The sequence below is a fragment of the Mucor velutinosus genome (genome assembly GCF_035048745.1).
Source record: "Mucor velutinosus strain NIH1002 chromosome Unknown tig00001544, whole genome shotgun sequence".
Lineage (NCBI taxonomy): Eukaryota > Fungi > Mucoromycota > Mucoromycetes > Mucorales > Mucoraceae > Mucor > Mucor velutinosus.
The window spans coordinates 1,809,452-1,834,483 of NW_027041908.1; the positions used below are offsets into that span (position 1 = coordinate 1,809,452).

At 39.1% G+C, this 25,032-nt stretch overlaps 7 protein-coding genes across 7 annotated transcripts; 3 read left to right on the forward strand and 4 right to left on the reverse strand.

Annotated features, from left to right (window-relative positions):
• Window positions 1-159: 159 nt before the first annotated feature.
• ATC70_005883 (uncharacterized protein) lies at window positions 160-611 on the forward strand (the record flags this gene model as incomplete). The annotated part of the gene is made up of 3 exons (XM_064825166.1): window positions 160-167; window positions 231-408; window positions 465-611. The coding sequence occupies 3 exons, from the start codon at window positions 160-162 to the stop codon at window positions 609-611; spliced, it is 333 nt and encodes a 110-aa protein (XP_064680543.1).
• A 6,555-nt stretch (window positions 612-7,166) lies between these two features.
• Window positions 7,167-10,287, forward strand: ATC70_005884 (uncharacterized protein; the record flags this gene model as incomplete). Its single annotated transcript, XM_064825167.1, has 10 exons — window positions 7,167-7,229; window positions 7,292-7,327; window positions 7,393-7,503; window positions 7,565-7,847; window positions 7,913-8,601; window positions 8,660-8,752; window positions 8,816-8,906; window positions 8,962-9,125; window positions 9,184-9,427; window positions 9,491-10,287. 10 exons carry the CDS (start codon window positions 7,167-7,169, stop codon window positions 10,285-10,287), a joined length of 2,571 nt encoding a protein of 856 aa, XP_064680544.1.
• Window positions 10,288-10,352: 65 nt separating this feature from the next.
• Window positions 10,353-11,971, reverse strand: ATC70_005885 (uncharacterized protein; the record flags this gene model as incomplete). The annotated part of the gene is made up of 3 exons (XM_064825168.1): window positions 10,353-11,506; window positions 11,568-11,690; window positions 11,758-11,971. The coding sequence occupies 3 exons, from the start codon at window positions 11,969-11,971 to the stop codon at window positions 10,353-10,355; spliced, it is 1,491 nt and encodes a 496-aa protein (XP_064680545.1).
• A 419-nt stretch (window positions 11,972-12,390) lies between these two features.
• On the reverse strand, window positions 12,391-13,278 carry ATC70_005886 (uncharacterized protein; the record flags this gene model as incomplete). Its single annotated transcript, XM_064825169.1, has 1 exon — window positions 12,391-13,278. The coding sequence occupies one exon, from the start codon at window positions 13,276-13,278 to the stop codon at window positions 12,391-12,393; it is 888 nt and encodes a 295-aa protein (XP_064680546.1).
• Window positions 13,279-13,743: 465 nt separating this feature from the next.
• On the reverse strand, window positions 13,744-14,634 carry GSY1_1 (glycogen synthase; the record flags this gene model as incomplete). The annotated part of the gene is made up of 3 exons (XM_064825170.1): window positions 13,744-14,465; window positions 14,525-14,539; window positions 14,601-14,634. 3 exons carry the CDS (start codon window positions 14,632-14,634, stop codon window positions 13,744-13,746), a joined length of 771 nt encoding a protein of 256 aa, XP_064680547.1.
• A 342-nt stretch (window positions 14,635-14,976) lies between these two features.
• ATC70_005888 (uncharacterized protein) lies at window positions 14,977-16,589 on the reverse strand (the record flags this gene model as incomplete). Its single annotated transcript, XM_064825171.1, has 5 exons — window positions 14,977-15,563; window positions 15,620-15,777; window positions 15,834-15,929; window positions 15,983-16,010; window positions 16,073-16,589. 5 exons carry the CDS (start codon window positions 16,587-16,589, stop codon window positions 14,977-14,979), a joined length of 1,386 nt encoding a protein of 461 aa, XP_064680548.1.
• Window positions 16,590-22,584: 5,995 nt separating this feature from the next.
• Window positions 22,585-23,424, forward strand: ATC70_005889 (uncharacterized protein; the record flags this gene model as incomplete). The annotated part of the gene is made up of 1 exon (XM_064825172.1): window positions 22,585-23,424. The coding sequence occupies one exon, from the start codon at window positions 22,585-22,587 to the stop codon at window positions 23,422-23,424; it is 840 nt and encodes a 279-aa protein (XP_064680549.1).
• Between the last annotated feature and the right edge of the window lie 1,608 nt (window positions 23,425-25,032).

The following is a 25,032-nucleotide window of genomic DNA, read 5'->3' on the forward strand; positions in this document are numbered from 1 at the left end:
GTGTGTGTGTGTTTATGGTACACACACATTTGGGTAGTAGTATAAATTAAAGAAGGTCCCCGCACGAGAGAGATTTTCTCTCTTTCTTTTCTTCTTTTTCTTCTTTGCAACTTACTACACACAAGCACAAACACACACACACACACACACACACACAACATGGCAACGTAATGTATCTCGGGAGTACACTCCAGAAGCAATGCTAAATGTATTGATATTATTCTGTTTAGTGAAGCACCCAAGACCACCCCCATCACTGTCTCTGAACTTGCCAAGCATGATGGTTCTGACCCTTCACTTCCCATCTATGTGGCCATCAAGGGCGATATCTTTGATGTTTCCAAGAACACTAGCTCTTATGGTCCTGGTGCAGGTTATAATGTTTTTGCAGGAAAGGATTCATCCAAGGTAGGTTATCCTTATGAGAGAGAAAGAGATAAGAGGGGTTAATCAGTCATCGGCAGGCACTTGGTAAATCCTCTTTAAAGCCTGAAGATTGTGTTGCTGATTACAGCGATCTCACTGAAAAGGAATTGGAGGTGTTGGATCAATGGCATGCCTTTTTCTCCAAGAGATACAATATTATTGGAAAGGTGGTTCCTGACAACTAAAAAAAAATCACTGTAATTTATCATATTTATTCACTCATTACAACATTCAACACATTCTCACACAATAAACGGGGCCATCACAGATGGTTTTGGGCGTGTATTGAATTTGTAAACAATGAAACTATCTGATCCTTTTGTTCTCTTTTTATCGCGCTTTTTGTTTTTGTCCCAGGGAAATATACAGGTTGAAAAAGTGTTCGCCAGTCAATTCGCCATGACTAATGCTAGATCTGATAAAGGAAACTAGCAGTTTGTGTAGCCATCGCCAGGGCCACATTTGAAAAATGACATGACATTTGGGATTTCTAAAAGAAAATTTATTGATAATGTGTTGAAAAATATTTCTATTCAAGAGCAAAATAAAGAGAACGAGAGAAAAATGAGTGACCTTTTAACTTCTTCAAATAAATATGATTGTTGCAAGAAGGCGAGGCGAGAGTCCAGTCTAATAACAAGAAGATGCTTTGGCCACCAATTGACTGTGATGAAGATGGAGAACATTTGTATGTGGGCTTACGCTGCCATAAATTATACGTCTACGTTGGATCTATCACTCAACTTGATGGATTCAGAACTCTCGTTTGTTATTGAAGGATACTAACAAATATCACAATGTACATGTTACAGAAGAAGCCATGCTCGAAAACATTGCCACTCAATTGAATAAAATACTAATAATGAATGTTGAGATTTCAGCTTTTGAGTGTTTATTGTTATATGAGTACCCTTGATAAGCAATTTGTAACTGTGGACTTGACTTTTCTATGATGCTCCACATTCCTGACAACTATAGCAATTCGTTCAAGGGTAGGTAGCATACTCGTATTGCCTCTTACTACTCGAAAATATGCAAAATACAGCTAAATTCAGGTGCATTTGCGCTGTGATTTCTCGTGCTAGAAGTTGTTTTGAACGGCCAGAAAAGCACCACACAATTGCTTTTATGTAGCATTTACTCTCTGACATATTTGCTCGACTTTTTGTTGATTAAAAAAAAAGCTCGCCCAAAATCGCCCAAAATCCATGAGGGGTACCTCATGATTTTCATCGAAAATCAAATGATCGCGTTTTTTACCCCAAAAATGAAGACTTTCACTATGACATACGAGCCTTTCAGCACTTCGGGTGGTTTCCTGACCTACGCTTCGCTTCGGTGGAAACCAACCTACGTTCAGGCGGCTCGCGCTGCCGCGGGCCTTTGGCTAATATCCCAAAATCAACATAGCTAAAATGTTAGAAGAAGAACCCTGATTGTTGATTGATATATAATCACTAATCATATGAGTGTTTACGCTTCGGATGGTTCTCACCGAAGCGTAGCGAAGGTAGAGAACCAACCTGCGCAGCGGCAGCTAGTACTATAGATTGCTCTTGCGTATTTTATCAAAATACTGCTACTTTCATTTTGACCCTCCACTTACACATAGTAGCCCTTCATATTATCTGTGGATCTGATTCTTATGTGATGTTCTACATCCATATACACGTAGTTACTTCATATACGGGCAAGCAGCATACTGGTATTCCCACTTTTTAGTCCTTAGTGTCCCTAATACAGCAAAAAATGAGTGCATTTGAGCTGAATTTTCTTGCGTTCAAGGCCGTTTTAGATCGTCAGAATAGCCCCAAATGGTTGCTTTCATCTGGCAGTTACTTTCTGACACTTTTGCTCGACTTTTTGGGGACCAAAAAAACATGGTCAAAAATCGACCAAAAAGCATGAGGTATCCCTCATGGTTTTCATCGAAAATCAAACGATCGCATTTTTCATCTTGATAATGGAGACTTTTACTATGGTATATCTTGAATCAAAATGTTTCTATCAATCCAAAGCAACCTCTGAAATTATCTTTGTGGGACTTTGATATATAAAATTTCGACATTTTGGCCATAAACCTCTTTTCATATCTTTACAAATCATTTAATAAGTGTATTCAAAACATCTATTTTACTTAGTACCATTGGAAGCGCCTTGAAAAGTACTCCAGGAAAGCTTAAGGAAGCATGGGGTGATTATCATACTTCACTTAGTCGAATCTGCAAAAATAGCTCGATCGAGTACAAAATTATCAAAATATGTCCAATCTGGAACAAACTATGATTCTGGATTTGAATTAATTTTGGCTTGTGGGGCCAGCTGACAAACTCATGCCCTTTTCATAAGGCAATACAGTAGTAAATGCTCTTGAAGCGTATAGAAAGTAGGTGGCAGGTCATAGCACTATCGTTTATGATGATATTTTATTGCCTTCTATATCGTTCATAATGATATTTTATTGCATTCTATATTTAATAACGTTAGTCTGGACATTGACAATGCATGGGTTGCATAAAATGTCTGCAGTAAGTAATGAAATCTCTGAGGCTCTGAGACGTCGCTCAAATAAAACATTGACAGCATTGAGCAGAGGAAAGAGGGTAGAAATTACAGTGGTTTTTGTTGATTGATTGTAAAATCATTATTCTCATATGAGCCAGGTCTGATAGATGCCTTGAAACTCAGGTTCCATATTAGGATTGTAAAGTGCAAAAGTACTGAACATTTATTATGTTATGATATGAGCCAGGTCTGATAGATGCCTTGAAACTCAGGTTCCATATTAGGATTGTAAAGTGCAAAAGTACTGAACATTTATTATGTTATGATATGAGCCAGGTCTGATAGATGCCTTGAAACTCAGGTTCCATATTAGGATTGTAAAGTGCAAAAGTACTGAACATTTATTATGTTATGATATGAGCCAGGTCTGATAGATGCCTTGAAACTCAGGTTCCATATTAGGATTGTAAAGTGCAAAAGTACTGAACATTTATTATGTTATGATATTGAATCAAAATGACCCTTTCGATCCAAAGCAACCTCTGAAATCGCTTTAGAATATATGTAGTGCGGCACTTCAAATGTTTTTGGCTGGCAAGAAACAAAGATGCCTTTCTTATTATCGATGTAATCGATGGTTTTGAAGCTATTATGAAGTGAATTACGAGTCAAAAGTACCATAGCTTGTTTTTCTGAAGGTAATAACGCTAATTCACATATTATTGGCCTTAATAAAAAACGTCCTCCTATTAAAATGTGATGGTTAGCATATCTCATGTCACCAGGGATTTCCTACAAATAAATGACATATTCATCACAGGATGCAAGGCAACTTGAACCTCTTACTAAGCACCAACAAGGGCAGGCAACCGGCGTATATATATATATATATATGCACTCCTAAAAGCCATGCAAATGATGTACTTCGAGGCGACGTCATGGCACTTGTGTGGTTTACAGGCCCAAACAGCAATGAATCAAGAACGTTTATGCTAAGACACACGTGTGTAAAATATAAGAATGGCTGCAAATAGGTTTGATTGTCCTACAGCCAGTATTATAAACAGCACCTAGAAATTTTTCATCATTGTGGGTTAAATTGCTGTAGCTGATATCAATGCTGGATCCTTGGGCATCAGCAGCTTGTCAATTATGAGGAATCGCGAATGATGAATAGATAAACAGGATGTTGGGGCGCCTTGTAGTCAAAACCGCTTGGTCGTGCCTTGCTTCGCTGTCGTTTGGCAGAGGGTCGAAGTTGCACTGCTCGTATTATAGAGCCAAAGAAGAGCCTTGCAATAACACCAGTAGAAAACACACATTTCTTGAGGTCTTTAGACACACAAGTTCTTGATATATTTGTATATCAGTAAGATAAACCTTTCAGAGAAGGTTTTGCTTGAGGGATTACCTACCATTAGACCAGTTCTTATGGAAGACAACAGCAGCATGTGTCACGCAGAAGGATACTGTGAAGATAAGGACAGAAACCAAATAGTGTGAGATCTATAATACCATCTTTTGCGATATATCAGCCAAGCTACCTCGCTTGAGAACACCCATAGAATTATTTGCTATTATGCTCATGTCACTGAGAGAGAGCACCGTGCCATCTAGCATAAACGAAAGTACTCTGATTTTAAATATATCATCTTTTGTAGACACTTACCAAATGTAGAGAAACTGAAAGAAAAAGAAAGAAGAGGAGTGGCATGTGTTTGTACTTTTTGGATCACTAATTGACTGAATCAATGAAGCTTGCCAAAAGCAAAGAAAGAAAGAAAGAAAGAAAGAATCAATTTTGTAAGCTATGATAGTACTGTAAGGCAGTACACCATAGCCCTTACATAGGGCAATGTGAATAAGCATATGCTACTTGGTAGTGTTGCGGTTATTGATACTAGCGCTTAGGTATATGATCTACAGTATAAACAAAACTAGCCGATCTATCTCGCTACGCTCGATGACGGCGTCGCCCTGTGGGCTCTCGCCAAAGACATTTTAAGTCGGATATTATGACATTTTGGTATATCAAGTAGATTTTAAACAACCAATTATTAGTTAGTAAAAGAAAGGTTATATCAGAGCCAGGAGGAGGAGGAGAGGAGGTATCTCCCTCAGCATCCTTTTTGCTTACACTGATATCAAACAAAGACTATTATTGGGACAATATGAAAGAAAATTCTAGTTTTATGCAGCATCTGTACATCACAATCGCCATTTTCTGATAATAGAATTGTCGTATCATTCGCTGCTGCTGATGCTCTTAATAGATGGGGAATTAAGCTAGCCATAAGTAAATATAGGACTTGTGTAAGATCTATAGCGACTTTTTTGAGATATTGTCATTGTAAAATACACCTTTATGAGGCAAAAGCCCCCCAAAATAAGTATTTGTGCTAAGCTATTGTCCTTTCAATTCCATGATCCTCATTTAATCAGCTTCACAGTCATCGTTGTCATCAACAGAAAGGCATTTAGGTCAGCCAGCAGCAATGCCGCCAAAACTGATTCACACTCAGTGTATATTTTCTGTTCAAGATTGGACAGATTTCGTCCTTTTTCGACTTCTTTCATCTATTTTGTGATATTCGACAATATGAACTGTGATGATCACCCTACGCTTCCTAATACATTCTTGAAGCGCTTTTCAAGGCGCATCCGATGGTACTAGTTGTAATAGATGTTTTGAATGACATTACCGAGCAATTTAATAAAAATTGAAACGAGGTTTTTAGCGAAAATAACCATACTTTGCATATAAAGACCTCATAAAAGTGGTTTCAAAGGTTACTTTGGATTGAGAGAAACCTTTTGATTTAATATATACCATAGTAAAAGTCTTCGTCTTTTGGTCGATTTTCTGCCATGTCTTTTTTTGGCCCAAAAAATTGAGCAAAGGTGTCAGAAAGTTACTACTACTCAAGTACAATTGTTGGTGTCATTCCGGTGACTCAGAAAGGTCTACATGTCAAGATATGAAGGCTTGAAAGCTGTTAAATTTGCCTATGTATTGCTTTATGGCTTTTATTTACACGGCATGAATCACATCTTTAGTACTGTAATTTATTGGAAGGACAGTTCTGTAGCTTGCGCAATTTTTAATTCGAATAGGAAGCATATTGATTTTGGTAAAACTCTTTCATGCAAATTTTGATGCGATATGTTGCTGGTAGGTTTATTAACAATGGAAATGAAAACCCGAATTTGCTGCTTGTATATAGTGAAGATGTATACAAGATTATTATTAACAGCTATTGTTCTGTATGATGTACTGAAGCTTGCAAGTAATATTACAAAATAACCAAGGTACAGATTTTCATATCAAGAAGTCAACATGTCGGTCTGTAACAATCTAATCCATTTTCTAAAGCATGGATGGGATCATCAAGCCCCATCGTCTCATTTGCTTATAGTGGCAGCCAGATCTAAAGCGTGTACATTTGCTTACACTCGTCTGGTCTCACTGCAAACACTTGGCATGTAGCGATGATATCATATGTTGCGCTATACATATGATGTTGACACTGGATGACGATGGCAAACTTCTAATGGCTTCCATCGATTTCTGGAGCATTACATTGGAGTATCTGATACAATGGCAATAGTTGACCACCGTAGCAGCAAATGCCAATCAACGTGTAGCTTTTTTTTTTCGTTTCAATTTTGATACATAATGCCTTGTAACTGAACATTAAAAAGATAAATGGGTAAAGATATACATTCATCTCAATTTATTTATCCAGTCCCGACCTAATCTTGGTGTCATAGATAGAGATGCATGTGTACTGAGAACCACAGCAACTACAATAAAATGCCCTTAATGAGTAAAGATTTTATTGTTCAAAGGCCGGTATTGTTAGTAGTTGTTGAGTTAGTTGCTGTGCAACTTGTGGGTTCGAGTGGAGTCCAACATTGGAAGGCATGTTGAGATGCCATTCGAAAAATGCATGCATGCTTTCTGATAGCAACGCATCAGCAACGTCCAGCTGAACTGTGCGCATACACACCATGCTTTTGACAAGCAACCCAAGAGTGATCTCATGGATAGCATTTGACATAACGCAGACGTCATTTTACCAAGAAAAGCACAGAGTAACATTTGGTGTTTTGAGCTTAACATTAATGCATTGCTCCGCTCGGCTGTCGATTGTCATACAAATATAAGCAAGCTTTTTCTCCTCCGGCTCTATTTTATCGACCCCCTTTTCTCTTTCTTTTTTTTCTATTTCTGAATGGGTGCCACGGATAGTAAGCTTGCCTTTAGAAAAGGCGTATTTCGTCTATTCGAAGAAAGAGTAAGTCGGTCTATTTTTTGAGCATGTTTGCTTCTTTTTTCAACTAACAACATATGCTACAGCATGTTCCCAAATCAGCCGATGACTACTGGCCTTTGGTAAGTGATTGGTATCTTGTAGATGTAGACGGAAACAAGATATTGATGTGTGCTGCTGGACATAGTTTTGGACACTACCGGAATCTGTGGATGATGTGTATACGTTGGTGGGCTCAAGTGACATCAGAAAAGCAAGAGACACTGCAATCGAAAATATCGAGACATTGATAGACAAGGTGAGGAGAATACATACAGCTTTGAAACAAAGAACAAGCGTATTGATGAGTGCCTATACAGCTAATAGAACAAATGACAACCTTGTTAAATGCCAACGCAACTACACAGACCATCCAGCTTTTAAACTGCTGTCGCGTTTTGACCCGAATCATACCTTTCATTTTCGAAAGCCCAGAATGTGCCGAATGGGAAAACAAGTTTTTCTGGACACCACGTCCATTAGATAAGAATGCCATTTTGCCCTCTCCCTCCAATGCCACTCCATCCGATCAAAAGCAAGCAACAGCAGCAGCAGTACCGACAAACCACTTGCTACCTCCTCGAGGTGAAGTCCTCATGAATTGTAAGTACGAGATGTAAAAGGGAAGAGGGGGGATGCCAAATACTGATACATGGATTCCTCAACAGTGACATTACAATCCCTATTCCTGGCTGGTTTTACGTTGCCTCATGCCATGGGTACAGCAGAGAGCAAAGTGAATTATGTGATTTGGGAAACGGGCGTTGGATCATCGACGCCTATTGGATCTTCGCGGGACAATGATATGAATAGAACAGAAGTGCTTCGTCTGCTCACTGTGCTCTTATCGAAGTCTATGTATCGATCTCCATCTCATATACTGGCCAAGAAGGATCGATGGTTGCAACACATGGTGTCTCGGACAGAGAGGAAAGTGGTGCTTGCATTTCTGTGCAGTATGATTAATACTTCATGCAAGTTTAACCCCATGGGCTGGACAGCGGTTCCTTACAATCACATTGTATTCACTGATCCTAGAGAACAATTGGTGGCCCTATGCTTACGAGTTTTATTGATCGTGTTGGATTATCGCCCACACACTCCCAAGGAAAAACAACGGCAACATCAACATGAGAGCGTTGCTGAATCTGCAGAACAAGCACAGCGAGAAGACGATACTCTAGTGGCTCGCATCGACGCTATTCAAGTGGAAGATCACCATCAGCAACCGCCACAATCATCACACACAGAAACCATGGAAAACGCATTTAGATACTATCTATCCAAATTACATAGAGCACAGGACTTCCAGTTCTTGATTGATGGTATCTACCGAATTTTGAGCACCCCTATGCAGGTAAGATCACGATGCTAGATCGAGATTTGCTTGCTAACTAAAGCCGGCCACTGTACAGACCCTCAGCAGTTACTTGCCGGGATCGTCCAAAAGAGTGAGATACCATGTGGAAATGATGATGTTGTGTTGGAAGTTGTTGGAAATGAATAATGTAGGTGTGATGGCTAGAACATGTACTATATAGCACCGTATTCATGCTCTCTCCGAATGATAGAGATTCAAAAATTACCTGATGGAAACCGAGAGAGCGCTAGATTTGATGGTTGTTTTACTATTCTATGCAAGTGAGAACAAGCTGGATCCTTGTAAGTGGCATAAACAGCGCAGTGTGTACAGTGACTGATAGATTCATGTATAAAGCTCAAGTGGGGCTCGTTCGCATGTGTTCATTCATTCTACAGACATTATCATCCGACAGAACATTCAGCGTCAAGCTAAACAAACCCTTTGATGGACATGTATCACTCCCTACCAACAGCAAAATCCCCAACTTTCAAGGCTCTTATGCAGACTATCTTATACTGGTACTACTCAACATATCATCCGCCATTGTCCCAATGATTATTTACCATGTTGACATAGACCATTTTTTCATTGATTGCATCCTCCAGAGGCACTCTATCCACGCTCTACCCAGCACTCATCAAAACCATTGCCAATATTTCACCTTACCTGAAAAACGTCTGTCCACTGACATGCAGCAAATTGCTAGCACTGTTCAGCTCCATGTCTGCACCTGGATTTTTGTTGGCTGATGAAGCAAATCACCACCTTGTCGATTATTTGCTGGAGGCGTTTAACAACATTATACAATTTCAATACGAGAGTAAGTAAGGTATAACTACATAGCTATAACATAACGTCTAAGCTGCTTTACTTTCCTTGACAGACAACATCCACTTCATCTACTCCATTCTTCGAAATCATCAAAAGTTTGAGAAGCTAGCTGAATTTAGCTTGGACAATGCCATGATTGAAATTGAAAGATTACGCCAAGCCAAAGAGAGTCGACTTTTACAGCAGCAACAGCAACAGCAACAGCAACAGCAACAGCAATCGCTACAAAGGCAATCGTCTGTCGATCCATTACCTGATCCCACCAGTCCTGGCAGTTTGTCTGAAAAGGCCAGGGGTAAACTACCTGAAGGATCTCTATCGAGAACTTCCAGTGAATCCAGTTTGCAAAACACAGCAGCAGGCCCTCAACGCCAATCCAGCGTCTCCTCTGTGAGTTCAATGAGCAGCTTCTTGCCTGGCGCCAAAAACGGGTTCATTCCTACAGATGACTGGGTGTATCATTGGCACTCAAGACTTCCTTTGGACACTACAGCGACATTGATCCAAGACCTGCTGCCAAAGATTGAAAATATGCAGTCTGCAACAAATGAGCAAATCATGGATACGCTACGACACATCTCCATCTCAGAAATACTACCGCCTGCACATCCTGTTGTTATCCGCAAGTTTCAATGGAGTGAACCACTTATTATCTGGTTTCGCAGTATGTTGTGGGGACAAGCCTACGTTTCCTCAGTGTCAAATTATGGCCCATGGAACAACACACATGTCAAATTATTCCACATCAAGCAACAGCAGCAACAGCATCAACAGACACAACAAGCACCATCGCAAGATGGCAATGTAGGCTCTGTCACTTCTCCTCGGTCTTCCTTCACTTCCAGATGATAATAATAAAACCTTGTAATATATGTCTTTGAAATAAATACACACACTAGCAAAAATTCTTGCTTTTATTTGTGTTGTTGTTGCTCGTAAATCTTGCGTTCACATTGATCAATCGTAGCTAAGTTAGAGCCCATCTTGTTCATGGTTTCTTGATATTCATCTTCTTCAACAGAGTCATACACAATACCACCACCAGCTTGTAAATAAGCAACACCGTCCTTAAACAACATGGTGCGAATAGCGATACAGGTGTCTAAATCACCAGAATAGTCGAAATGGCCAACCACACCAGCATAAATACCTCTCTTTTCCTTTTCCAACCCACGGATCAACTCTACAGCTCTAATCTTGGGTGCACCAGAGACAGTGCCAGCAGGGAAAATGGCACGGAAAGCGTCAAAGGGTGTTTTATCATCACGCAATTTACCAGACACGTTGGACACAATATGCATGACATGAGAGTAATATTCAATCTCCATCAATTTATCCACCTTGACAGTTTCAGGCTTACAGACACGGTTAATGTCATTGCGACCCAAATCCACCAACATGACATGTTCTGCACGCTCCTTGGGGTCCTTTAATAAATCGTCGGCTAATGCTTTGTCTTCCTCTGGTGTCTTTCCACGCTTTCTGGTACCGGCAATAGGATGTGTAAAGGCGACACCATCTTGTACCTTGGTCAACATTTCAGGTGAGGCGCCCACGACGGTGAAATCTTTGAGGTTCATGTAAAACATATAAGGCGAAGGGTTCAAAGATCTTAGATGACGATAGACGTTGAAGGGGTGTAAATCGGTAGGACGTGCTAATCGTTGTGAGGGTACTGCTTGGAAGATGTCGCCTTCTTTGATGTGGTGCTTTAGTTGAGTGACAAATCCCTTATATCCAGCTTCACCGACATTGGAAACAGCTTCTTTTCCCAAGGTAACAGGACCCTGAGGAACAGAAGGAATGCGATCTTCGGTCAATAAGGACAGTGTTGTTTCAATTTCTTCGGCTGCTTTGGTATATTCACGTTCCACTTCTTTGGGATCGGTCGCATCGCTGCGGAAATGGGACACCACATTGACCACTTGACGAACACGATCAAACACAACCAATGTATCGCACATCATGAAAATAGCGTCAGGAATGCCGATGGGATCACTGACTTCAGTTTTGATACTGGGTTCAAAGTACTGATAGCAATCAAAGCCAACATAGCCAACAGCACCACCTAATGTTTACAGTGTAAAAGAATGGACATTTGGCATTGATTGAACACTCTAGACACTAACCTGTAAAAGTAGGAAGACCGGGCATTTTGACGTACTTGATATTTTCTAATTCCTTTTGAACAGGGACAAGAGGGTCCCCATTCACGGCTTCATTGGGACCCACTCGGATGAGTTTGTAGGGATCTAGTTTCAATTCAATCAGCAAACACTACCTAAACCCTCTCACCACACACACACACACACACTTTACCAGAGCCAATAAATGAGTAACGACTGATATTTTCTCCACCTTCAACAGATTCAAACAGAAAAGAATAATCGCAACGGTCAGCTACCTTGAGGTATGCAGACACAGGTGTCAAAAAATCAGCTTCAAGTTCAGCATAGATGGGGATGGTGTTGCCTTGACCGGAAGCTACAATGGCTTGCACTTCTTCAAGAGTAGGTTTTAATTTTAATGACATGTTTTAGATCAAATTAAGGTTGTGATTATATCAGAAGGAAAGGAGAAGAAAAGAAGAGGGGCAAGAGATATGAAAATTTATACACATTTAAGCAAAAAAAAAAAAAAACCAGAAACTCAGATCTCAAAAGGATATCATTTCATCCTATGGGTTACAATGAGTCATTTCCTTAATTCACGTGAGCAAGCCCTTCATTCAAATCACTATGACCATCTACACATCGATACCAACATTCGTAATCACTTGTTTGGCAAAAATAATGGATTTATTCTAATAAAACTATACATTACATTTGCTGACCGGCAATCAGGATTTAAGGCCGAGTTTGTAAGCAAGGGCATAACTGGGTGGATCATTTGCTTGAATTGACTCATTCTTACCGAGGTACACAGAAACCCGTTTTTTGAGTTCAGCGATCACTACCTCCTTAATCTTGCACTTTCGCCTACTAACTGATAGCCAATCCCAGCATACATATTTTTGACAGCTGGATTGCGTCCTTTGACACCAAACAAATTGACTGATCTACGGTTCTGTAGCAGCTTTTCCGTCAATAAACCAACACAGACAGCACCATATCCTCGGCTACGGCATTCCTTTGGCGTGTAGACCATGGCAAGTGAGCATTCAGTGTCGGTAGGTCGTTTCATCCAAGACATGCTGACAGGAACACCACGAACATACAAGATGTAGGCAAATTGGTTTGCTATTGCTTCGCGCACTATTTCCTCAGCATCAGGCAAGGCTGCGTTATCCATGCCATCCTCAGTCGTCAAATGAACAAAGAACCCTTGTGTCCATTTTGTCAGTAAAGCCACTTCATCCAATGTCGCCACCTTCAGTTCCGTATGTGTATCTCTTGCTGTAGCGAGTAAACCAGGGGACCAAGTGACCTTTTGAGATTCATATGCCCAGACCTGATCTGTGATGCACATTTTCAGGTTGTGCTTTGATAATTGTTCATGCAAACGATGAATACTCGGTTGGAATGCGTGTACAAATTTGATATTTATGTGAGTACCAGTAGACACCAAATCATCAACTAGTAGATCGATGGCATCCATATTCTGAGTCCATGAGCCATAGAGCATGGTATTATGCTTGCAATTGACTAGTGCAAAGACAAGCTGGCCTTGATCGTCCCAAACAGCACTGCAGTAACCATTCTCTCCTCCTTCTTTGATCTCTGCTTGAGCCATGACTAATACAAAGATGTTCTGGAACTCATGGCGACGCAGCGATGGCTCTGTCTCTTTCAGAAAGGCGCTGGTGGACGTGTATTGTTTCTTTGTTAATGTAGTTGTCATAATCAGAGGTTAGAAATGCGTGCATTTGCAAATCCAGGGCACACACTTTATATGTTGGTGGTGCGAAACAGTGAGTCACTGTGAATATGGCCAGCATGACTTCATGTTACATTGATGAGCCTCGTCAAATGATATTCATGCGCAGTAATAGCTAAAATCAATGTCTTTAAATCAACATGTCATGAATAAATCAAAGCCGGTATCTTGAGCGTTTGTTAATACATCACACATCAAAGAATTATATTATCAGAAATTAATTACATCAATACTATAGCCAAGCAACACATCGCTAGCAAAGCACACATCCCTCTCAATAGATATACTATTCTTCCCTTTTCCATCCTCATCCATTCCCTTAACAATCCATACTAAAGTACAACCATGCGTTTACTTGTAATTTGAAACGTTTATTTCAAGCTACAACTGATAAAAAAAAACGAGCATTTGGAGACAATGTCAAGAAATTTACTTTCTTTGCTTTTGGGCAAGGAAGTCAGAGAACTCTTGATAAGGACCCTTAACGAATTCGGACTCTTCCCAGAGGTCAGGAGTCAAGAAACCGTAAGTGTTACCAATGGCAGCGAAGGTAGCCTTGACAAAGTTACCGAGAGTACGGGTAGAACCACGAGAAGTGGTATAACAGTCAGTGACACCAGCCAATTGGAGAACACGCTTAGCAGTGGGAGAGGCAACGATACCAGTACCACGGGGAGCGGGAACCAAACGAGCCATAACGGAACCACAACGACCAGTGACCTTACAAGGGACAGTGTGAGGCTCACCAAGGTTGGAACCCCAATAACCACGACGGACGGGGATAATGGCAAGCTTGGCAAGGATGATACCACCACGGATAGCAGTAGCAACTTCCTTGGCACACTTGACACCCAAACCAACATGACCATTTTCATCACCAATGACAACGAAAGCCTTGAAACGAGTACGTTGACCGGCAGTGGTTTGCTTTTGAACAGGCATGATCTTCATGACTTGATCAGTGAGCTTGGGAAGGAAGTAATCAACGATTTGATACTCCTTGATGGGGAGAGAGAAGAGATAGATTTCTTCAATAGACTTGATCTTGTTAGCCTTGACGAGACGACCGAGCTTGGTAACAGGAACCCACTCGTTCTTCTCCTCTCCACGACGGCCACGACCGCCACGGGGTCCACCACGACCACGACCACCTGTTGTATATGTTAGTATTCTATTCTACATCTCTCTGTCGTCCTTTATATCAACGTACGTCCAAATCCACGTCCTATAATGTAAAATGTCAGTACATCATGATTCAACTGTATATATCCAATCCAACAACGTACCACGAGAAGCACCGGCAGAAGCTGAGTCGGCCATACTATTCAAAAAAGGATCATGGCATTAGTATCCATCTGTCAACATCCATACATTGCATTCATTCATCCATCTTTTATCTACACTGTGGATGGATGGATATTCATCGCAATTTTGGCAAGGTATACTTACTTTAATTTATATTAATAAAGGAAGAAAGAGAATTGATTCCTCACCCAGTTGATCACCTTATACCGCCCTTTCCTCTTCCTACTCACACTGTCATTCATCTCCAGCCTTTTGGGATGAGCCCCCAAAAAAAAAAAAAAAAAAAAAAAAAAAAAAAAACTGCAATAAACTGCGAACCGGATCTGATCGATTCCGACTCGAATATGAGCACGTTTATTACACATCAGAGTTGTGTCTACCTCTTTGTCTATGATGGCTAGCTAATGCAATTCTTTGAAAAGCCCAAATTACACATAATCTGACAAGTTCAAATGCCAATACAAAGATAATGACCCAAAATATGAACCAGCCAATGACACTCCCATTCACAGTGAGCAATTCTGGATGACAAAATGTGCCTTGAAAGCTGTACATGCCCTTGTCGTCGTTGTAAAACATGCCAAAGTAGTCTCCCAAATATGTCAATGGAGTCAATGTCAAATAAGAAGCTGGTGAATCAACGTAAACTCGAGGGCGAGTACCTGCAGGATCAAACAGGAAAGATGTACGTCTATTCCGGATCTCTTCCATAATGCCTGCACGACTCATGTTGGCTGCATTGACCGTCAACCATACTTGGGCACCTACAGAGGGGTGATGAATATCCATCCCTACCATCTGGATCAGATTTCTTTGCGTTGCAGCTTGATAAGATGCCATGTCAAATGTTTCTTGATTCACCACTTCAAATCCGTCCACTCCCCAGCTGATCAATTGCTCAATACTAGGATGATTTGGTAAGCGAGCTTGTTGTCTTCCGCCCTCTATACGCACGCTGTAAGTAAGAGCGCCATGACATTGAACAAATGTGTGCACTTACGAGTTGTGTTGCTCCAAGGAATATGATTGACAATGACTAGACCACCCAATTCGTGCACCCTATTGATGACTCGCTGCAATTCTTCATCTGATGGCACTGGTGCTGTTGCTGCAACTGTTTCGTTGATATCAATGAAATTCATGTGTATTCTGCAACATCTACATCAATAGAGGTTAGCCTACATGTCACTGGGTGTTTATCTGTACAGCCTTACGTGTACTCCATGCCTGGAATAACCACAATGGAATTATTATACTCTGCTAACGCCAACTTTTCAGCTGCGAGGCCACCTTCAATGGTATTATGGTCGCTATCGTAGTTGCGTTAGTTTTGATGACAATGAGCCAAACAATGTCAACTCACGTAACCATCACCGCATTATATCCATTTGCTGCAAACACAAGCCATGTTAGTTTCAGCTTTGTACCTTGTACTACTGAACATTTTAATCACCTAAATGCCAATCTAACAATTGTCGAACGCTCATTTTGCCATCACTGTATGTCGAATGTGCATGACCATTCATCAAGATGTTGTACTGGAACGTTGTATTATAGGGCGTCAGATAATCTCTTGGGTTGATTTTCCAATCAAACTTGAGTTTTGAGAAATCCTCTGGTTTTGGTAAGTCGTCTGTATATCGAAGCCCTATGCCTACAGCAATCAACACACCGAGAATGACTATTAGAGAAGCAATGCGATACAGCAATCCCCAAAAGTAGTCTGAATGCACACGAAAAAAACATTTTAATCGTTCTCTAATGGGCATGTTGTGTGGTGGTGATGAATGTATAGATAAGCTACCATCTTGTATATGCAAAGAGGTGGTGGATTTATTCACAGGCTCGTAGTATTTGAGGGGCACGTTGCTGTTCATGTCTTCAGCGGGTATTGTCGGCGTAGATGTTGTTGCGTTGGTAGCTAAAGAACCGTTGTCGTTATTGGTACTTGTCGCTTCTCGTCTGTGCATTTTGTTTCGAAATGTCTGAGAACTAAACCATGATAAAAGCCAAGCACTTGAATATTTGAATTTCAACCTTTTTTTCTATAAGCACGAGTATAGTATTAATAACGTTCTACAATAGTAAAGCATTCCTCCGAGTGGCTTATGAAAAGCTCATGAGGCGAGAAGGAGCATTACAGCATGGTTTGCTTTTCGCAGCATGGATAATAAAGTATATTTGCAAGTGCCATGTTATTATTAAAGTTGTATGATGATCTAGCAGCAAAACAAATTTAATTACCAGCAGTGCTACAGAGTCGTCATTTGTGGGGATACAATTTCATCGTTTGCTAGTCTGAAGGCCATTAACACGAGAAACAAAGCTCGTTCATATCCTTCTGATGAGTGGTTTATAGTTCAATCACTACTGTAACGCAAAAGATAAAAGGAAGGCACTGTGAATCCAACCTTTATTTATGTAGAAATCTGAGGTAAAGGATATCATGATGTCAAATAACTCATCGCTTGTATACTGATAATTGGGCCATATTATCTCTTTGTTAAGACGTACTTGCTTGGTGTTGATTAAAACATATGTTTAACTTTGAGTAAACTCGATAATCCAAAAGGATGATCATAATAGTGCAAATGGCAATACCATTTGATCAATCAAGAAGCCATAACTAGGCCGCCTAGATTTCTGTCGCTTGTTTTTGAAGGAGGGAGGATCAGCCTCTCCCGCAAATTCTTCCCTATTGCTGGCTTCGTTCGTGTTCTGGCACCATGTTCTTTTTTTTCAAGTTTTGGCAGGATTTTATTGTAATGGTATATAGTACATGATATAAATTCTTTCCGTAAAAGCGCGCGTAACAACAGCTTTGTTGGAGGAGGGTCACCTTTTTTGTGTCTCTTTCTGATTCGTCTGAAACTGACAGCATAGATCGAAGCTTGACTAATTCATCCCACAGATTGCTATTGATCAGATCATGTGCGATGGAATTAACTCTGTACTCATCTTGACAAATAATAGTTATAATAGCAAGCGTTCTACTGCTCTGAACGAGAATTCATGGATATCTAAATTCGTTAAGCCTGGAAAAAACCATGCGATTCTGATGAAAACATTGTTTTCCAGCTGAATAAAACCTGGGTATAATTTAAAGGAGAATCTAATGATACAGTTTTAAGTGTATCGATCGAAGCTATTAGAGTCTCTGATAGGATGGTTTTTGGGTTTTTTTTTTTGGTTGTTTTTGATAGATCATCGAGCTTCAATCATCATCAAAGCTTTACTTGCGGTACTTATCAAAGTATAGAGCAAACAACATCCCATCAAATGGTTACTGACTCAAAGCCCTACTAGTATGGCTCTATCTTGAGATATCAATAGTTTGTACCTTCAAAAAGTCGTCATCTAAGTTTTTGCATTACTATCACAGGCAAATTTTGGCCAGAAATTGATGATTTCGCATTAGGAGTGCAGTAAAAAGGGGGTAAAAAAGCAGGTAGAATACTGTTAAAATCCTTCTTTATTCGAAATTAGGATAATGTGCAATAAAATGTATATTCTACGTCTCTATTTATATTATTTGGTTTATATCTCTTATCTGGCAGCAGTTTAGTAGTTGCCAGTGATTCCATTACTTTATATATTTTTGTTGGGTCATTTAGTTGTTGATCTGATGGATCAAGAACGGTATTTCAATATATGGTTTTTGAATCATGCGTAAAGAATAGCTCTTTATTGTTGAGCCTGTATCCTTTTTAGGTATATTTATGTTACAACACATTACAATACCCTTGACATTTACTTTAGTATCTGTCATCTCTTATCTTAGAGCATTTAACCCTTGCTATCATCATGCTAATACTATTATTATGCATGCCTATCTGCTGATGGTAGCATGGTTTGATTGAGATGACATTTATTTTGGGTTTTGTTTATGATGGGAATCTAGTCTAGTTCACTTCAAGGAGGTTTTTGGTCCCAACTCAAGAAACAAACATTGTATTTAGATAAAACCAAAGTTATTTAATAGCCATACTTTGACTCTATCATGATGTAAAGTCTTTGGGCCCCAAATATACGTTCCCGTAATGATTTTACTCGAAATCCTGTATTTTACAACCTTTAGGCAAAAACGTTGTCAAACAATTCCACACAGAGTTAAATCAGCCACGTAGCTTCTTGGTACAGAATTGAAATATGCATCGGATGGTATCACATATGTAAGTGATGCTATATAGCTTGTTGTAGAAGACAAATAAGCTTGCTTTCATATATTTTTAAGGTTTTATAATAGGTTTAACACATAGAAGGCTTTAAGTTGTATCTATTCCGCTATCCTTTTATTACAAACATAAACTTATTATAGATGACAGCTCAATAGTAGATCAACTAGCTAGAATCCTTCGGTTTCTGAACCTCTGAGCCAATCAGATTGCTCGAAAACTCCGCTGACCTAAAAAAAAATTTGCGAGGGTTTCCCCCTGTTTTGAGGTGAGGCAAAATTTTAAGCGCCGCTATATATAGCAATATAGCTGCTGCTATCATCAAACTTTCCTCAGGTGCTAGAGCATGCCTTACTTACACCACCTAGCTTTAAATCCTGGCATTGAGACCCTCAATCATCACTAAAGTAAGTAGCAATAACCAAGTGGAGGCGGCCTATCTACCTCCTAGCCTCGGATAGAATCTTGTTGAGCTTCAGTGATAGGCACATCCACCACAACGTAAAAAAGTATGTTTCAAAGAAACATAAACATAATAAAAGAAAAGAACATATTACTATACGAGTATAGTAGTATGTAGGCAAAAAAGAGACGCTCACACGAAGCGAGTCAAAGAAAAGCGTAACAAACACAACATCAAAGATGTTTAAAAAAGCTCGTTGCTGTTGCAACAGAATTGCATTCATGAGCAACGCGCATGGTAGTAATAGTCGGATGTAAAGCAACATGATACATACACACAACTGCAAAAGCAACAGTGGTATTATAAGTTTGCGATACAACATAATGACTAATATTGTTTCATGTAAAGCTACAGAGGAAACACTACCAACAAAAGAAAAAGAAGAAGAAAAAAGCGCAACAAGACAAACATCATGAATGCAATATCACGAGAAAAGAAGCAATGATATAAGCGTTCAAAGAAGTTATATATCATTACGACCAGAAGAAAGAAGATACTTACCACTTACCACAGCCACAGATAGACCAGAGGAGTACAGGCAATTACCGGAGATAGACCATAGAACAAACATACAACAAATACAGTAGACCGGGAGAGACCATTTTAGCAGCAGCAGCAGCAGCAGCAACACCAGCACCATAGACAAACCAAAGAACAAGCGCCATCAGTAGAGACCAGACAAAGACCAAAGAAGCTATTTACGACTTATCTCCATCACAGATAGACCAGAGAATATGCAATCACTGAATATAGACCAGAGAACGAGCATGCACCAAAGACAGTAGACCAGGAGAGACCATAATATTAGCAGCAGCAGCAATACCAGTACCATAGACAAACCGAGAAACAAACGCCACCAGCAGAGACCAGCAGACAAAAGCCGAAGAAGCAATCACCAGACATGAGAAACCAAAGAAGCAGGCAGCAGAGAAGACAGAGAAGGAATGGCAGCAGCACTCACTCAAACAAGCAAGAAATTATTAAAACCTAATAAACAAACTGAATTAGTGTTAATTCTATGCCTTCCGATGCTCGTTATCGAATGGTACGTAACATATTCCACTTCAAAGAAGCAGTTTCAAGTACTCTTAACAGTACAAGACAGAGTTATCGGAAGCTAGAGTGTTATTATCAATCAAACGGTCTCCAAATCCACCATGGTTTGATACTAAAACGCGTTTTGCAAAAAAGATAAAAAAACGAATGCATGGAAAATGAGAGAGCGCCATAACCGACGTCACGGCCAGTAGATCTGGTCTCAGCCTTCTGCCGTGGTGGCAGCCGCAACTGCTGCATTTTAATTTGAAATTGTGCAGTGGATAGTTTCATGTTCAAATTCGACTTGATTTCACATTCCTTAAACATTTTTGCTAAATTTAACTATGAAAAATGTCGTTGTAATACTTTACTTTCTAATGCATTTATATAAAGTCAATTAAGGCGCGTCGAATGATGCTGATTACATTTAGCTTTCAGACCGAAAATAATGAGCAATCTGCAAAAATACGAAAGCAGGTTTTCTGTAAATATGGCAACATTTAGCATATGAAAGTCTCATAAAAAGAGCTTTCAGTACTGCATTCCATTTTGACGGTCGGTTTGGTCTAATATGTATCATAGGAAAAGTCTTCATTTTTGGGGTGAAAAACGCGATCGCTTGATTTTCAAGAATTTTCCCTTGCTAGTACTCATGTAAAAACGACAATTTTCATGAATTTGCAATGACCCAAAAAAATTAAGATAAAGCATCAATAATTAGAGCGTGACCAAGAAGAGACGTTTGGCCTTGCTCCGAGTGTCCACAACGCTTTGTAGCATGAGTTATTTGTGTTTGAAAATGACTAGATTTGGACAGAATTTGACCTAAAAATAACGCGTATTAGGTTGTGTTGCCAAAGAAGTAAATAGAGTAAGGCACTGTCTGATGTCTCTGATGTTCTGCATTGTAAGGAACTCGAGTCGTAAGTGATAAATGCCTCTATCAAGTTCTAAAGCTCGGATCTTCCTTTTCAAAATACGCGAATACAGTAATTTTAAAATTTGAGTGTCAATGATTCTTTGCAAATTTGAATCGAACAACTTTGCTCATATTAAACGAGGTGTTTATTAGGTTAGCAGGACACTTTCGGTGGTCGTCCAAAACGGAGATACCAAATCTAGTCGTAAAATCAGATTCAAAGTTTAGCGTCAATGTTGGACATCGATTACTTCACAATAAAGAAGTCGACGAAAATAATCAGTTGTTAACTGTATCTAAAACAAAGAACTTCTTCATTACAGAGGATTATCTTAATAGTAGCTTAAATATGATGGATTACTAGTCAATGATTACTACGTTGACATGGTATAAACAGCAGCCACTAGGAACATATTGATTGTTGGTAACTGTTGTGCCAGAAGGGCTACAACTGTCTATAAAGATTAAGGTATTCTTGATGGGTAGATATGTCTGTGTTGTACAGCAACATGGACAAGCTATGATAATTGAAGTGCATCGCAGCTATCTAAATACTGAGGTTCACCAGATGTGATAAGCGTTGTACAAGATAAATTGCTACTTTGGCATTCAGAACTTAGTATAAATAAAATAACCCTTGTCTTTATCAATAAATCTTTAGTTTTTGTGTCTGATCTTATTCAAATAAGTCTTTTCTTGTATTTATAATATCGAACATTTTTTATAAGCTACAAATAATAATCCTTTTATTCTTTGTGCTTATCACTAGAGACTTAATATACTGTAGGGGGAAAAACTGTCCCGTTCGTTCAAATAATCTTGACTTTTACCCAGTATATTGCCAAAACTCAGAAAACAAAGCTACCCCATACTGCGTTCGATAGAACAGCCTATAGGAATTACAGCAACATAAAAACCTTATGGCTGGACTATATTTTAATCCCAGTATAACCAGCTAAAGTGAGACGTGGCAAAAATGTTAGGTGGGTAATTCTAGATGATATAAAATGGTTGATATCCTTACTTCCAATAGACGTATTGAAGAAATCTAAAAAACTACCCGCGGTATGCTCAGGATATTTAATATCCCAGGAACACTCTAAAAGTGTAAAAGAAGCTAGTTTCTTCATGTATTTCTTTATTTCTTTGCTTTCTTATTTTTTTTCAAAACTTTCATTTTGCCTGCTCGTTTCACACAAGATTTGCGCAACATTCTCCAATCTTTGCTCCAACGTGGTCTTTCCCTCTCAAAGATAAAGAATTTGTGTCCAGGAGTGGGTAACTCTACCCTTACAAGGCTCAGAAAACTATATTGCCCTGACCCAGCTAGACCTCTTGGCGGAAGACCGAAGAAACTTGATGCTAAAACTATGTCCCTAGTGTCAAGAGGACTTCGATCAGGTGCTTTAGATAATCCCCGAGCAGCACAAGAAATTTTAAGATCGATGGGCCATGATATGTCAATTAATGGCATCCGCAAGTCATTGAGACGAAATGGACTTAAATCTCGTAGAAAAGTAAAGACCAATTTTGTTAGCAAGACAAACAAGCGGCTTCGATTGGCGTGGGCTAAAAAGCATAAACATCTTACTATTGCTGATTGGCGTCGTTGGGTGTTTTCGGATGAAACAAGAAAAAACCTTTGGGGCTCAGATGGTAATTCTTTTTACTGGACGAATGGTGGCCGAATCATGCAGTCGTATCAAGTCAAGTCTCAGTTGCAGGGAAATGACGGTGGGGTCATGTTCTGGAGTTGCATAACAGCGGAGAGGCCTGGTTATGGTACTACCATTATTGAAGACGCAATAAACTCGGGCTTGTATGTCGATATTTCGAAGACATCATTGAACGATACTCTTGAGCAGTTTGGGAAGACACCATCTGATGTGCGATTTCAACAAGACAGAGCAACACCGCATACATCGGGCATTACTAAACAATGGTTCACCGACAATGGGTTTAACCTAGACGAAATCATGGATTGGCCACCTCAAAGTCCCGATCTTAATCCCATTGAACATGTCTGGCATCTCCTAAAGCTTCGTCTTAATAAGTGTCCCACTAGGCCCTCAACAAAAGAAGAATTAGAGCGGCGTATTAACATTCAGTGGTACAAAATAACAGAAAAAGAGTGCCAAAAATATATTGATAGTATGCCTGCCCGAATCAAGGCTGTCATCAAGAGCAAAGGTGGTTCAACTCACTATTAATGATTTTATAATAAAATGTACATTTTTCTATATTTATTTTTTAACCAATAAAATCATTGGATTTTAGTTTTTGAAAAAGTTATAATTATGTATAGATAGCACTACTTTCTCTCATTCAAACGATATATATATCGACTTTGAATACAAAGAAATGACCAAAAACTTGTGCAAAAAGACAAAATTTTAAACGAACGGGACAGTTTTTCCCCCTACAGTATTATTAATAAAGAAGGAGAGAAATCGAATTTACTACTAAGATACTACGATTTTGCATATTCGCTTCGCAACAATCAAGCCCTCGTATAGATCAATACTATGAAAGGCTGGACTGGATTATATGTGAATACAACACGTAGAAAGACATGGCTTACAAATTTACTGAGTTTATTAAAGATGCATGCATTGAATACCCCAAAGAGTAGCACACATTATTATGTTGCCTTTGTTGCAGAAGCGGGCCCATACTGTTTAATTTCATTAATAGGATGCTATCTATTGCACGGCATGAGATAGTAAAAAGATAACATACATGAAAAATTGTCTTTTAATACTATCTATACGATACAATGTTTGCCACAATATTCATTAGATACTGTTTCTCAATCGCTTGATGACCGTGTGGAATATACAAAATAATCCAATCAGACTGCAGATAATAATCTTCATAAACTGCTACTGTAGTGGAATTAGGTTCTCGAAACTTTGTGGTACTATATTCGCTTTTACTATGCCATCGCGTTGTTGAACAGTTCGTAATATATGACTGTTATTTTGAATGTGTACTAGAGCTGATTCGTTTAAAAGTTACTGGCAGATAAATGTAAAATTATCAAAAAGTTTCCGCATAGAATGTTACAAAGTGTTTTTTTATTTAATGGTGTTGTGAGTATAAGTAACAGATTTAGATAAATGTATATGTCTCAGCAGTATAAGTGAGAAAAAAAAATAACCTTTATTATTTTTGATATTCATATTAACTATAAAAGTTACTAACAAAGTCTGTGTGCACCTGTGTCGTGTGTATAGGTATAGTTTTAGAGTAGACTTAGATAAATGTATATAAAAGAATAGAATTGAGATATAAGATGATCTTTATTGTTTTGCAAACTAAGTTGATATTTATATTAAATTAAAAAAAGTTACACACAAAGTCTGTGTGTACCTGACACCCGACAATGAAAAAAAAGGGGGAGCTTGCTTCTTTTATACTGACGCCGAAAGCTCACGTCTGGGCCACACTTCTTTATATAAAGACGCTGATGGTCTCACGTCTGACATTTAACTAACATTGAATTCTTATATGTGGTGAGAAAATCTTAGTATTGTCAAATTGTGGTTTCTTTTAAATATATCAAATTTTCATGGGTAAGAATGTAATGAATTGAAAAGGTTGAAATTGATTTGATCGAATTGACTATTCCCAATAACGGAAAATAATTTAGTTAAAATGTAATGGCAGAAGGTTCTTTAAACTATTCCGGTAATATGAGTATTGCTGGTTGCTGGCTAGCAAATTCAGAGTGAATTATTTTGGAGTTGTACTGTATAAACGTGCATTCAACTACTATCAAGGTAAGCTCTAGGCCATGGTATGGTATAGCACCACGG